The sequence below is a fragment of the Ovis canadensis genome, chromosome 25, assembly GCF_042477335.2.
Source record: "Ovis canadensis isolate MfBH-ARS-UI-01 breed Bighorn chromosome 25, ARS-UI_OviCan_v2, whole genome shotgun sequence".
Classification (NCBI taxonomy): Eukaryota; Metazoa; Chordata; class Mammalia; order Artiodactyla; family Bovidae; genus Ovis; species Ovis canadensis.
Window position 1 is genome coordinate 40,531,916 of NC_091269.1, and position 14,829 is coordinate 40,546,744.

A 14,829-nucleotide genomic window follows, 5' to 3' on the forward strand; every position below is an offset into this window, starting at 1 on the left:
TTCTAGCACCCATGCCTCTCTTGGCTTGGCTCACCTCTCCCTTGAGGTTCATTTTCTTCTTTCTTCAAGAAGAAATGCTTTTGCCATGAGTAAGACCTCAGATTCATCATTGTGCTCTTACCAATGATAGAGCCCAATGAGGAAGGGACCTCTTTGACTCTCCCTATTTGCAAATATTATCTGTGGGAACTGGATATAATGAGAAACAGCACTAGAGCTCAGGCTAATCTATCACAAGGTAAATTTATGAAGACACAGAAACTTAAGAAAGCAGTGGGTGCCACTAAGTCATCCACTAAGTTTGGGGAAAACACATTTTTTTTTTCTCTAGTTAACAGCCACTTCTCATTTGTTCCTGCTGATAAAATCCCTAGCTTTGTTTGTATAGTAAATGACTAGTCAGAAAAGTTGAATTATGACTGGTCTAAGCCCAGTGAACTGCTAGGATAAGTTTATGTCAGCTCACAAGAGCTATTTTTAGGCATCTCTTCCCAATTCAGAGTTCAGTGGCAGCTGGAAACCTGCCAATGTGGGAGTATTTATGTCACAGAAATCAAGCAAGTGCTATGAATTAGGACTATTACTTTCTCTGGCTACAGGTGGTTGTTAATCATTTATCAGCACTCAGAGCCCATCCTGTAAATCCCATTTCCTTTTGCCATCTATTGGTCCAGGAGTAGGTACAGGACCAAATTCTGACCTATGACAAGAGGAGATCTGATGGAAACGAGCTGGAAAAGATTTCCTCCTTGATACGTTAAAGCCAACAAGCCAACTCGCCTTCCTACTTTAAGTTATACTGTGTAACTCTTTGAGATGTAACATGAGGAAAGGTGAACAGAAACCCAGATGCCTATATCAGTCATACTCCTGGACCAATGAATGGCAAAAGGAAATGGGATTTTCATGATGGGCTCTGAGTGTTGATAAATGGTTAACAAATGACTGGTCTATGTTTTATGACTATGCCAAAGACTTTGACTGTGTGAATCACAGCAAACTGTGGGAAATTTTTAAAGAGATGGGAATACCAGACCACATGACCTGCCTCCTGAGAAATCTGTGTGCATGTCAAGAAGCAACAGTTAGAAATGGACATGGAAAAACAGATTGGCACCAAATTGGGAAAGGAATATGTCAAGGCTATATATTGTTACCCTGCTTATTTAACTTATATATAGAGTACATCCAGAGAAGGCAATGGCAACCCACTCCAGTACTCTTGCCAGGATAATCCCATGGAAGTAGGAGCCTGGTGGGCTGCAGTCCATGGAGTCATGAAGAGTCAGAAATGACAGAAGTGACTTAGCATCAGCAGCAGCAGAGTACATCATGAGAAATGCTGGGCTGGATGAAGCACAGCTGGAATCAAAATTTCCGGGAGAAATATCAATAACCTCAAATATGCAGATGACATCACCCTCATGGCAGAAAATGAAGAAGAACTAAAGAGCCTCTTGATGAAAGTGAAAGAGGAGAGTGAAAAAGTTGGCTTAAAGCTCAAAATTCAGAAAACTAAGATCATGGCATTTGGTCCCATCACTTCATAGCAAATAGATGGGGAAACAATGGAAACAGTGACAAATTTTATTTTCTGGGGCTCCAAAATCATTGCAGATGGTGACTACAGACATGAAATTAAAAGATGCCTGCTCCCTGAAAGAAAAGCTATGACTAACCTCAGTTCAGTTCAGTTCAGTTGCTCAGTCGTGTCCGACCTAGACAGCATATTAAAAAGCAGAGACATTACTTTGCCAACAAAGGTGCATCCAATCAAGGCTATGGTTTTTCTAGTAGTCATGTATGGATATGAGAGTTGGACCGCAAAGGAACCTGAGGGCTGAACAATTGATGCTTTTGAACTCTCGTGTTGGAGAAAACTCTTGAGAGTCCCTTGGACTGCAAGGAGATCCAACCAGTCCATCCTAAAGGAGATCAGTCCTGGGTGTTCATTGGAAGGTCTGATGTTGAAGCTGAAACTCCAATACTTTGGACACGTAATGCGAAGAACTGGCTCATTTGAAAGGACCCTGATGCTGGGAAATATTGAAGGCAGGAGGAGGAGGGGACAACAGAGGATGAGATGGTTGGATGGCATCACCAACTCAATGGACGTGAGTTTGAGTAAGCCCAGGGGTTGGTGATGGACAGGGAGGCCTGGCGTGCGGTAGTCCTTGTGGTTGCAAAGGGTGGAACACAACTGAGCAACTGAACTGAAGCAAACTGAATAACTCAATCACAACCAATCAAAGGGCAGGAAAGTAAGAACCTGTACCTGTACCCCAGGAACAGAAAATAATGGAGTGCACTCTTTACAGAGAATTTTAAAAACAATAATGAAACACATTAAATATTAATTCACTATTTATCACTACCCTGTACTGGCAATTCTAAAAAAAAAATGTTAGTGATAAGATACTCCTTCCCACACACAGGGACTAGTCCTATCCAAGTCCTCTGGTGTGTTAGGGGTAGTAAGTCTACTATCTTAAATATCTAATGACATGAAATAATTAATGATTTTTGTTGTTTAAGCAACTCTCATATGAGTTTTCCCTTACATGCACGCAAAACATTCTTAAATGCTAAACTTTTTCACAGAAAGGAGCAGATTCAGAGGTTGCCAGATCAGGTGAATCCAGCACTGAAAGGGGAACCGTGAGCCCCTGCTCTGAGGCCCTACACAGCTGCTCAGATCCCAGGCTCCCCACTTTTCTCATCACGTGATTATGGCTCCTGTTCTGGTATGCTCAGGAGATTCTCCCTACTGTGTCATCAACTGATATAATAAACTGCCTTCATATTAACTACCATGAGCAGGTTTCTTCACCTTGTAACCAAAAGAACCAACTGAAAAACAGAACCTAGCATTTTAACAACTAAATTACAAAAGACTGACCAAATGTAAGATACTGACTGAATTCACATTGCCAAGTCTATACTCAAAAGATAGAAAATAGACAAAAATATGCTTAAGTATTGCTTATAGTAGTTAAAATTTATCTAAATGAAAATAAAAGAACATATATATGACTTTTTTGAAAAAATATAATAATGTGGGAAAATTCAGCCTACTATTACCTATAAAAAGGCATAATGACACAATAATTTGAAAACATTTATTTCCATCCAGCATAAAGACTTTGCTGGATGGAAATAAACTGGATATCATTAGTTGCTATTTCTGAATACTGGTATCAAGGCATATTAATATTATTGCTGTTCATTTTCTATTATTTTCAAACTTTTAGCTCTAAAGATATAAAACAATGTCAGAGTAGTTAACTAGCACATCTTTTCTTTTCATTACTCTGTTAAGAAAATACACTAGGTTACTATTGTTCAGGATGAGAATATATACATATATAATGAAATCAATAAGGTAGATAAAATGCAATCAGGAAACATTTGAAAATATAAAATGATGTTTGAAAATCATGAGAAACTTCATTTTATAAAAAAGGATCATCACATTCCAAGAAAATCTCTCAAAAATATATATAATTTATTTTAATGAGAGGTATTTTTAAGAAAATAAAAAATATTAAAAAGCATTTAGTTCTTTGCTGTTACAACAGTATAATCAAAACCTGAGTTATGTTTCCAAGAATATGTCTTTATGAGAGAAACTTCACAATCTTGTATTCTATTATGTGATGAAAGAATCATCTAGGTTTGACATGGAATCTGAAACCTGTTATTGATGTAGTTACATGTTTAGACTTATTTTATTCTTTAGAACACCACTACTCAAATATATATGGTAGTTGAAGTATGTGTTATATTTCAATAGTTTTCCTATTTTTATTTTTCTGAGTGAAGAAAAACTTGTTCCAAAAAACGTGGAGGAAAATCAAGAGATATAACTATATTAAAGGATGGGAAATGATGATTTATTTGAAAAGCCAGGAAATGCTTAAAATTTCCAGCCATTATTTTCAATTATTCATTGCCCATGAACAGTGATTTCTTTCAGAGGCAGTGTAAATTGTTGAGATGTATGGATTACAAGACCTGAGACTCATTATCCTAGATCATACATAGTAGCACTTTGCTTCTAGAAAGGCTATCATTAAAACCATCTCATAATATTTCATAAAATTAACTATATTTGCTTTCATCCTATTGCAGAAAAAGAGAAGAGCAAACACAAAATTAAAAGATAAAAAACATACCAGATACAGCCAGGAAGTCATCAATGCTTGTAATGTCATCTACAGCTTCAGTGAGGACATGGATATGATTCTCCCACGTGCGCTTGTACATTTCCATGGTTTTTTTGACCACTTGACTTTTGGGTCTTGCAGCCAAAGCCAGTGCAGCATTAATAATCTATAAAAATACAGAATGTTCACTTGGTGATTTCAGAATACTTACCATTGTGCATATGACAATTTTTTAAAAATTAGATCTGTTTATGCCCTTATGTGTAACTCCTTTGCTTTTGGTAATAGTTTAATTTTATTTTTGGTAATTAATTTTAGAACTGTTTATCAAGCATCAATGTACTAAGAACTACAAGAGATAACAAAGATAATTGATATCTGCCTATAAAGAGATTGCATGTGACTTAATGAGAAGGACATCATATAACTCCAGCTCAGTAGAGTATTCAGTATATACCATAATTACAGAAATGATTGACAATCTTTAGAGTAGAGAGATCACCTTCAGCAGCAATTCTAAGAAAAGGTTTCAGGAAAGAATAATGTTTAACTAGTCATTTGTATTTACTTTTCACAAGTAGGTAGTGAATCCTCATTGTGTGCAAATCACAGAGAGAAAAGCTTTGACTTCCTTGAGGACTTGAAGAATTTTACCAGTAGATATTCATTGTTGATCAGTTCTTTCATTTGTCCACTCATCATCATTCAATATTTCAAATATATTATGAGGTTTTTTGTTTGTGTTTGTTTGTTTGAAGGTATCAAGCGCTGTTCTTGGTTTTAGGGATATGGCAGTGAACAAGCCTCCCCTGGTGGCTAGGACAGTAAAGAATCTGCCTGCAATGCAGAAGATGGAGGTTTGATCCCTGGGCTGGGAAGATCCCCAGGAGAAGAAAATGGTAACCCACTCCAGTATTCTTGCCTGGATAATTCTGTGGACAGAGGAGCCTGGAGGGCTAGAGTTCATGGGGTTGTAAAGAGTCAGATATGACTGAGCTGCTTTCACTTTCATTTTCTTTCAATGAACAAGACATGAGAAAAAAAAAAAAATCACTGTCTTCATGGAGCTTATATTCCAGTTAGGAGAGATAGTCAATTAATGTTTGCTCACTTTCTCAGTTATGTCTTACTCTTTGCGACGCACCAGGCTCCTCTGTCCATGGGATTTTCCAGGCAAGGATACCAGAGTGGGTTGCCATTTCCTTCTCCAGAGGATCTTCCTGACCCAAGGATAGAACCCACGGCTCATGCACTGGCAGGCAAATTCTTTACCACTGAGCCACCTGTGAAGCCCAGGAAATTAGTAAGTGAATATAATAAAAGTATATGGTCTCTTCTATGGTTATAAGAATTAAGAAGAAAACATAGTGCAGAGAAGGGGGATAAGACACGGAATTTTAGCAAGGCTTCCCAGTGAAGAGGGCAACATGGGTGGGAAAGAATCTGAAGAGAGAAGTGGCAATATTCAAAAGGTGAGCAAACAAGAGAAATGCTATGAGATTGGTAAGTAGTCTCACCTAGAGTCTGGGTATGCATAACGAGCCCTTAACTGTCCTGCTCAAGACTGGAGCCTTATTTCGAAGGTACTGGAGAGTCCTTTTGACTTTTGAGTGATTTGCTCAGAACTACACTTTAAAAAGATTAATCTGGCAAAGGAGGCTATTGTAATAGGATACAAGAGTAAGAAAGAGCTTGGACTGCAATGCGGAGGTGCTGAAAAAGTTTTGACAGGACTTTTAATAATTTAAATTAGGATAGATCAATTAGTGTCAAAAATATCATACAGACATAAATGACTCTATAGAAAATAATGCTTTAGAACATGGAAATATTCCCACAATGTGTAATAAGAGCAGATTACAAAACATCATGCTTCACAAAATGCCACTTCTAGCAAATATGCTAGAACTAAAAGTTAGATAAATCCATTCAAATAACAATGGTTCTTTCAGAGTGATGGAATTTTCAGTGCTTTAATTTGATTTTGTGTGTGTAACTGAATTGTTCAGACTTTCTATGGGGAATATGCTTTAGTTGTATACTCAGAATGAATGAAGTTATTCTTCAAAGAAAGGTGATTACTAAGGTTCTTCCATGGTTAATGAAGAGAATGATTATAGTACTGATAGAAAATGAGAGATCAGAGGTTAAAAAGTCATTCAGGGTTGTAAAAGCAGATTGTGCAACTGTTTTGGAAGACATTGTTGACGAAGGGTATTAGATATCGACCTTTCTACTACAGAGGTTGACTTTGAAGGGACTCTTGACTTTCTCTACAAATTACATAGAGGTCAATCAGAGAGAGATATGAAATTGAATTTCATAAAAAAAAAAAAAACGTCATTCATTTACCCATTTATTAGTTCATGCATTGTAACAAATCAGTGCTATGCAGCAACAATGTATCCAGGTCTACACTGAATACTAAGGACATCACAATGAAAAATATTTCATCATAGTTTCTAAAACAGCCCATGATCTAAAAGTGGAAGAAGACCAAAGCCAGCCAAATGCAACATAGGATTCCCAGACTTTAGCCTGTATCTGAATTCCCTTGGATGCCTTATTAAAACAGATTCCTGAGCCACACAGTAGAGTTTCTGATTCAGTTGATGTGCTTTGGAGCCTGAGAATTTGCCTGTCTGACAAATTTCCAGGTGATAGTGATGCTATTGGTCTGGGGCTCCCAGTTAGGAAACCACTCCAATACGTAAGTGTTACAAGGTAGTGTAAAGGTGAGCAGAAGATGCCTTTAAACATGTGGGAGAGGTACTCAGCTCCATAAGGAAAGATGTTTCAAAGGACTGAAATCTGAAAAATAAGTGGAAGTTAGTATAAGGTGATATTCATTTAGGAAGAGGCAATAACAAGTACAATTAAGACCTAGAAGCAAGGTAAACCCTAACCTCATCTTCTTGGGAAGAGGAGCTAGTAACAGAGTTGCAGAAAAATCAAAAAAATAATGGAAGAAAGGAAAGAATACAGATTTGGAAAGCACCAATATGTACGAGGAAAGGATAAAATGGAAGTGATAAAGATGAGAGCAGAAATAATCAAGGAGAAAGCATCAAGGAGGTAGAAAAGTAAGGTATTCAAGAGTCGAGATGAGGAAGAAAATCTTTTGGAAAGGTCAAATGCCATAGGAAAGTAAAGACTAATGAGGATTAAAAATGACTTTTGCATTTGGAAATTAGGAATCATTGGTATAGCAGAATATAGGATACAAGATTCAGATTTCACCAAAATATAATGGCAACAATAAAAAGAACCTTTTTTCTACTCAGTAACTTAAAGGCTGCACCTCACTGGTGTGATTTTCAACAAATTACTGGAGGTACAGGAGGAGAGAAACTAATTGCTTGAAATTGTTATGCTGATATTCTCTTATTTCTTTTTTATGAAAGAGGAACACATTGAATTGAAACATAACCTACCTTTGGTAATAACAACTGCTGTATTCCTGGACTTTAGTTTTAGAGCTTTATTAACCTACTAACTTATAATGTAGGACAGGGAAGCCTGGCGTGCTGCAGTCTAAGGGGTCACAAAGAACCAGACATGACTAAGTGACTGAACAAAAACAAAAACTCCCAGTGTACACTGCAAAGGCTCTGGTCTCTGGCGTTTCATTGTCCCTGCAGTTGAACAACTGTACACATGTGATTGTATTGCCATTATGCCTCCACAGTCTGTGCCTACTTTTTAAGTACGCATGTAGATCCCTTAGTGGTGATATGGTATCAGAAATATATGGCACGCTGTATTATGTATGAACATTTTCAGTTCTGCAGCTGATTCAGTTTAACTGATTCAACACTGCACACTATGAGAAATATATATCCTACTTGACTCTTGATATTTAACTTAAAACTAAGAGCAGAAAAAAACTTGAATGATGTGCAAACCTTCTTTAAGGCAGAAGAAATCTTCATCCCAGTGTCATCCTCCTAATATTTTAACGACATATCTTGAGAAGTAGGGGAGAATAGTCTCAAATCCTCCTTATGCAGAGCTAAAGATGATTTAAATTTAAAGTGAATAAGGTCGCTTCCTGAGGCATCTTTCTTTAGATTACGGTTAAGATGTGTACATACCAGAATCACCCTGGACCCCATTCATCACCTAATCAGTCGATTATCCTTTGCAACAGCATCTTTAACTTTAGGACCTTTTTATATCTTGTTGTTGTTGTTTTTCAGTTGCTCAGTTCTTTCCGACTCTTTGGCACCCCATGGACTGCAGCACACCAGTCTTCCCTGTCCTTCACTATCTCCCAGAGCTTGCTCAAACTCATGTCCATTGTGTCAGTGATGCCATCTAACCATCTCATCCTCTGTCATCCCCTTCTCCTGCCTTCAATCTTCCCAGCATCAGGGTCTTTTCCAGTGAATCAGTTCTTTGCATCAGGTGGCCAAAGTACTGGAGCTTCTGCTTCAGCATAAATCCTTCCAATGGATATTCAGAACTGATTTCCTTTAGGATGGACTGGTTGGATCTCCTTGCAGTCCAAGAGACTCTCAAGAGTCTTCTCCGACACCACAGTTCAAAAGCATCAATTCTTCGGAGCTCAGCCTCCTTTATGGTTCAACTCTCACGTCCATACATGACTACTGGAAAACCCGTAGCTTTAGACTGTACAGACCTTTGTTGGCAAAGCAATGTGTCTGCTTTTTAATACGCTGTCTAGTTTTTTTCACAGCTTTTCTTCCAAAGAGCAAGCATCTTTTTATTTCATGGCTGCAGGCACCATCTGCAGTGATTTTGGAGCTCAAGGAAGTAAAGTCTGTCACTATTTCCATTGTTTCCCCATCTATTTGTCAAGCAGTGATGGGGCCAGATGCCATGATCTTAGTTTAACAGGACTATTTTTACAAAATGATCTTATATATTAACAGGACTATTTTAATACCCTTCCAAATAGTTTCCTAACCCAGACCCTGTTTTCTCCAGGCCATTCTCCTTACTACAAACACATTCATTTTTCAAATGCACAAGAGATCCTGTCCCATCCGGCCTGCTGTAAAGACTGCCCTCATTTTAGCCTACATTCCAGCTGTCTTCAGCTTTATCTCCTGATCACACCATGTATCTCCGTACTTCTACGATTTTTCCTTTTTTCTTAAAACTGAATCTGCCTCAAGACCATTGCTCCATCACTTACCATTCTTTGGTCCTTCTGAGGAAACAACTCTTACCTTTTAAAAACCTGTTGAAATACCATTGCATACTGTGACATCTGTCCCATCCCCTATATCCAGGAACATGAACTGTCTTCTGTTTTTTAAAAGTATTTTGTCCATATAACCAAATAGCAAGTATCATATTGCATGAGTGTTTATACATCTCTGCTCCATATGAGCCTCGTCATAGGAGGGACTGTGTTTTATTTATCCTTGCTTCTTGGTACATTAAGCATGTTAATTATAGTTCCCTCTATATTTATTAACTCTCCCAAAAAGATAATAGTTGACTCGAGTTTTACTTTTAGAGAACAGCCATAGGGAGCCAAGTTCACCATATTTTTTTTTTCCCATTTTCAAAAGTACTTAGATTATAGGCTGGTATTCAATTCAAGGACAACCATTAGTAGTCACGGGCATGATATAAAAAGTTAAGGCACTCAAATCTCTAGTGCATATTTGACAAAGACTTACACAGAGGCCATGCAGTGAAATCAGAACCAGAGGGGGACTAGTGGGGTGAAGGCCCTGAGGAAGTAGAACAAACCAAAGTTGAAAGGAAGAAGACACTAGGAGCAGATCAAAGTTATGATGTAAAGAAAAGAAAGAGCATAGAGTAAAATAAGCCAGTCAGTTGAAAGAAAAATGAATGAAACTGTGTACCCATCAAACAAACTCTTATTCTCGCCTCTCCTCAGCCTGTCTATCAATCTGACTATTCTAGATACCTCATAAAAGTGGAATTGTATAATATTTGACCTTTTGTGTGTGGCTTTTACATGTAGAATGATGCTTTCAAGGTCCATCTGTTGTAGCATGTGTCAAAACTTTATTTCTTTTTAAAGCTGAATAATATTCCACTATACCTATATTTTGCTTATCCATTTCTCTGTTGATGGACATTTAGGCTGTCTCCACCTCTCGGCTACTGTGAGTAACGCATACGCATTGGTGTACAAATATTTCATCAAGTCCTGGCTTTCAAATATTTCATCTTTACACCACAAATTGAATTTCTGGGTCATGTGGTTATTCTAAGGTAAACTTTTTTGAGGAAATGTCATACTGTTTTCCACAGTGGCTATACCATCTTACTTTTCAACTGGAAATATACTAAGCTTCCAATTTCTCAACTTTAATGTCCTAAACAGAGTTTCTATGCAGTTCATTGGAATTAATATTTTGAATACAGTGAGGAAGATGCTACCAGTATTCTCATTTTACTAGTGAGACAATAAAGGCATGAAAAGACTGAATAATTTGTGCAAAGTTATAGAGGGTACTCTAGATTGTAAGACAAGAGGTTTAAATTAGAGTTTTACTTTGCTTCAAACTGATTTTATATACCCAGAAGAGTCATATTGGCTCTCCCAGGACTCATTCTCCCAGAAGAATAGGTAAGTTTGCACTGAGTTTGGGGTGGGGCAGTACCTGAGTTAGGTGATCCCTCTCAGGTTCCTTTGAACATACAGATTTAATACTATCAACTGATATATATACTTCTCTTAAAAGATTCCTAAAAATAGTTACTTTCAAAGTGAACATAAATCCATGTAATTTAATTTCCCTCTGAAATATTTTAGTATTGGCATTGATACAAATAATCTTAAACATTTTAGTTAATATAACAAAAGCACTTTGTGGATTAAAAAGATGAGTTATGTAGAAGTACCTATAGATCTGATTACCTCAATGTCATGGTGTGTAGAAAAAATTAAAATAACTAGATATATGATACCTCAAATACATCTAAGCTAGCATGTGATAAGAATTTATATGATATGTACTTAAACTGGGAACACTGTCATAATTTTGGAATAGTAGCAACCATGGTAATGACATCACATTCAATGCTCCAATTTTGTGCATTCTTTTCTTGGTTTCTTAAATAATATTCTACTACCAAATGTTTCTCACTTTCTATGTTGGTGTTTCCACTTTTCCTTAGTTTTGATAATCTTTTCTTTTTTGTCTTCTTTCATTTACTGGAAACTATCGTTGCATTTTAAAAGTAAGCTACATGATATTTGTCATCAAGAATCTCCATAGTCACGTCTTTATGTTAAATTATATTGAGGCTGGGGAAGGGTAGTGGTGAGGAGGTGTAACATGTCATAGACTCTCACAAGTTTATAAACAACTAGATTGCATTCAACTTTGGCCTAATAGTGTTACAGTCTCATTACTCCATGAAGGGATGATCCCTATATGAGAGCATTACTCACATGAGTCTTCTCATGATGCTTTAACTTGCATTTGTGTGTGTGCATGCTAAGTCACTTCAGTTGTATGCGACTCTTTGTGACCTATGGATTGTACACATCAGATTCCTCGGTCCATGGGATTCTGTGGGCAAAAATAACTAGAGTAGTTGCCATGCTCTCCTTCAGGGAATCTTCCTGACCCAGGAATTGAATCAAGGTCTTGTATCGCCTGCACTGGCAGATAGGTTCTTAACCACTAGCACTACCTGGGAAGCATTTGGATACACATAAAAAAACCCTACTCTCTGTATGCTGTGCTTATTGCTTAGTCATGTCCAACTCTGCAACCCCATGGATGGTAGCCCACCAGGCTCCTCTCTCCATGGGGATTCTCCAGGCAAGAATATTGGAGTGGGTTACCATGCCCTCCTCCAGGGGACCTTCCCAACCCAAAGATCAAACCCAGGTCTCTTGCATTGCAGATGGATTCTTTACTGTCTGAGCCACCAGGGAAGCCCAATCTACTAATTTTTAGAAAGGGAAAGGGGTGGGAATTTCCTGGTGGTTCAGTGGTAAGGACTTAGGCACTTTCACTGCTGAGGGTCTGGATTCAATCCTTGGTCTGGGAACTAAGATCTCACAAGCCCCACAGTCAGAAAGTAAAGTAAAATAAATAGGGGAGGGGTGCAAAGTTGATTTTTGGGAGAAAGTCTATGTATTTCTTTTACACATATTCTAGTACAAGCTTTTCTCTTTCTCAATCCATACTGTTAGAGCAAAGGAGAAAATTCAACCTAGGACTATTTGAGTTATGGAAAATGTAATACTCCCTAGAAGGTCTGTAAAAGACAACGACTTTACAGGAAAATAAAAATACTATTTTCCTGTCCTCTATACTAATTATTAAGACAGTTTGGTGGTGTTTAGTCACTAAGCCATGTCCAACTCTTCTGCAGCCACATAGACTGTAGCTCGCCAGCTCCTCTGGCCATGGGATTTCCCAGTCAAGAATACTGGAGTGGGTTTCCAAGCCCTCCTCCAGGGGATTTTCTGAGCCCAGGGAAAGAACTTAGGTCTACCTCTTGCAGGAGGAAACTTTACCATCTGAGCCACACAAATACACAAAGAATTTTCAGTTTTGATAAGCTCAATGATCATTTTGATATGCTAATCACAAAAATGTTCCTTAAACAAAAATGAACTTAAGCAAAACTGAATCTAAAGAAACATTATACTTTTTAGATTTAACTATAATATAGTTAAATATAGCCAACATATGCTGGACCATCAAAAAAGCAAGATAGTTCCAGAAAAACATATATTTCTGCTTTATTGACTATGCCAAAGCCTTTGACTGTGTGGGATCTCAATAAACTGTGGAAATTTGTGAAAGAGATGGGAATACCAGACCACCTGACCTGCCTCTTGAGAAACCTATATGCAGGTCAGGAAGCAACAGTTAGAACTGGACATGGAACAACAGAGTAGTTCCAAATAGGAAAAGGAGTATATCAAGGCTGCATATTTAACTTAAATGCAGAGTACATCATGAGAAATGCTGGGCTGGAGGAACCAAAAGCTGGAATCAAGATTGCCGGGAGAAATATCAATAACCTCAGATATGCAGATGACACCACCCTTATGGCACAAAGTGAAGAGGAACTAAAGAGCCTCTTGATTAAAGCGAAAGAGGAGAGTGAAAAGATTGGCTTAAAGCTCAACATTCAGAAAACTAAGATCATGGCATCAGGTCCCATCACTTCATGGCCAATAGATGGGGAAACAGTAGAAACAGTGGCTGACTTTATTTTTCTAGGCTCCAAAATCACTGCAGGTGATGATTGCAGCCATGAAATTAAAAGACGCTTACTCCTTGGAAGGAAAGTTACGACCAACCTAGATAGCATATTAAAAAGCAGAAACATTACTTTGCCAACAAAGTTCTATCTAGTCAAGGCTATGGTTTTTCCAGTAGTCATGTATCCAGTCGTCATGTATGGATGTGAGAATTGGACTATAAAGAAAGCTGAGCACTGAAGAATTGACGCTCTTGAACTGTTGTGCTGGAGAAGACTCTTGAGAGTCCCTTGGACTGCAAGGAGATCCAACCAGTCCATTCTAAAGGAGATCAGCCCTGGGTGTTCATTGGAAGGTCTGATGTTGAAGCTGAAACTCCAATACTTTGGCCACCTGACACAAAGAATTGACTCATTTGAAAAGACCCTGATGCTGGGAAAGATTGAGGGCAGGAGGAAAAGGGGACAACAGAGGATAAAATGGCTGGATGGCATCACCGACTCAATGGACATGAGTTTGGGTAGGCTCCGGGAGTTGATGTTGGACAGGGAGGCCTGGCGTACTGCAGCTCATGGGGTCTCAAAGAGTCGGACACGACTGAGTGACTGAACTGAACTGAACTGATAATGTAGAACTAAAATCAGAGAAAATTTGCTTAAAAAAAGACAATTCTGAAATCAGTACTGTGTATCACGAATTAAGGTAATGAAAGTACTTTAATTTCTAATGATGAAACAAACTAAAATAACCAAGATTTTTTGGATTCATTTTAATATGCCACTCAGGTGTTTAATAAGTTTAGCATTTGTAGTAGAAAAAGATATCTATTATTTTCCAAATCATTTGGGATCAGGTGGAGGAATTAAAAATGAATTTGATAGCTTTGCCAAATTGATAAACTCTCTTTTAAAGATTAAAAAAAAGTAACTTTATATCAGAAACATCTACAAAGTTCCTTTTAAGGCACCAGCAATTCCACATAAGTGTAAAACTAAAAGAGGGCTTCCCAGATGGCTCAGTGGTAAATAAATTACCTGCCAAGCAGGAGAGGAGGGTTCGATCCCTGGGTCAAGAAGATCCCCTGGAGAAGGAAATGTCAACCCAATACAGTAAAATCCCATGGAAAGAGGAGCCTGGCATGCTACAGTTCATAGAGTAACAGTTAGACATGACTTAGCAACTCAACAAGAACAAAATAAAGGCAAAACATAGGCTATTTATTAAATTTTAAATGTACTTTATGATAAGAGTTTGGAAAATTTTTAAACTTAAAAAAGTATACATTTGCAATGTCTGAATGCTTTGGATTAGACATTCTCTCAATGTATTTGGAATTTCTGAAGATTTAACTAGGTCTTATCTAAAAGCGTGAACTAAAAAGAGTTCAAAAACATTAGGAGACTTAACATTTTTAACTGTCAAGAGTGTTTTCTATTTATCTACTATTTATCTAAAGCAGAAAAACAGACAACACAGACTCAG

At 37.7% G+C, this 14,829-nt stretch overlaps 1 protein-coding gene across 2 annotated transcripts in view; it reads right to left on the bottom strand.

Annotated features, from left to right (window-relative positions):
• CTNNA3 (catenin alpha 3) overlaps nucleotides 1–14,829 on the bottom strand; it is a 1,891,866-nt gene that overhangs the window by 639,323 nt on the left and 1,237,714 nt on the right. For both annotated transcript variants that reach the window (XM_069571817.1, XM_069571818.1), the window contains exon 11: nucleotides 4,176–4,332. In XM_069571817.1, the coding sequence (XP_069427918.1) occupies nucleotides 4,176–4,332 (157 nt within the window). The remainder of the gene's footprint in view (nucleotides 1–4,175; nucleotides 4,333–14,829) is intronic.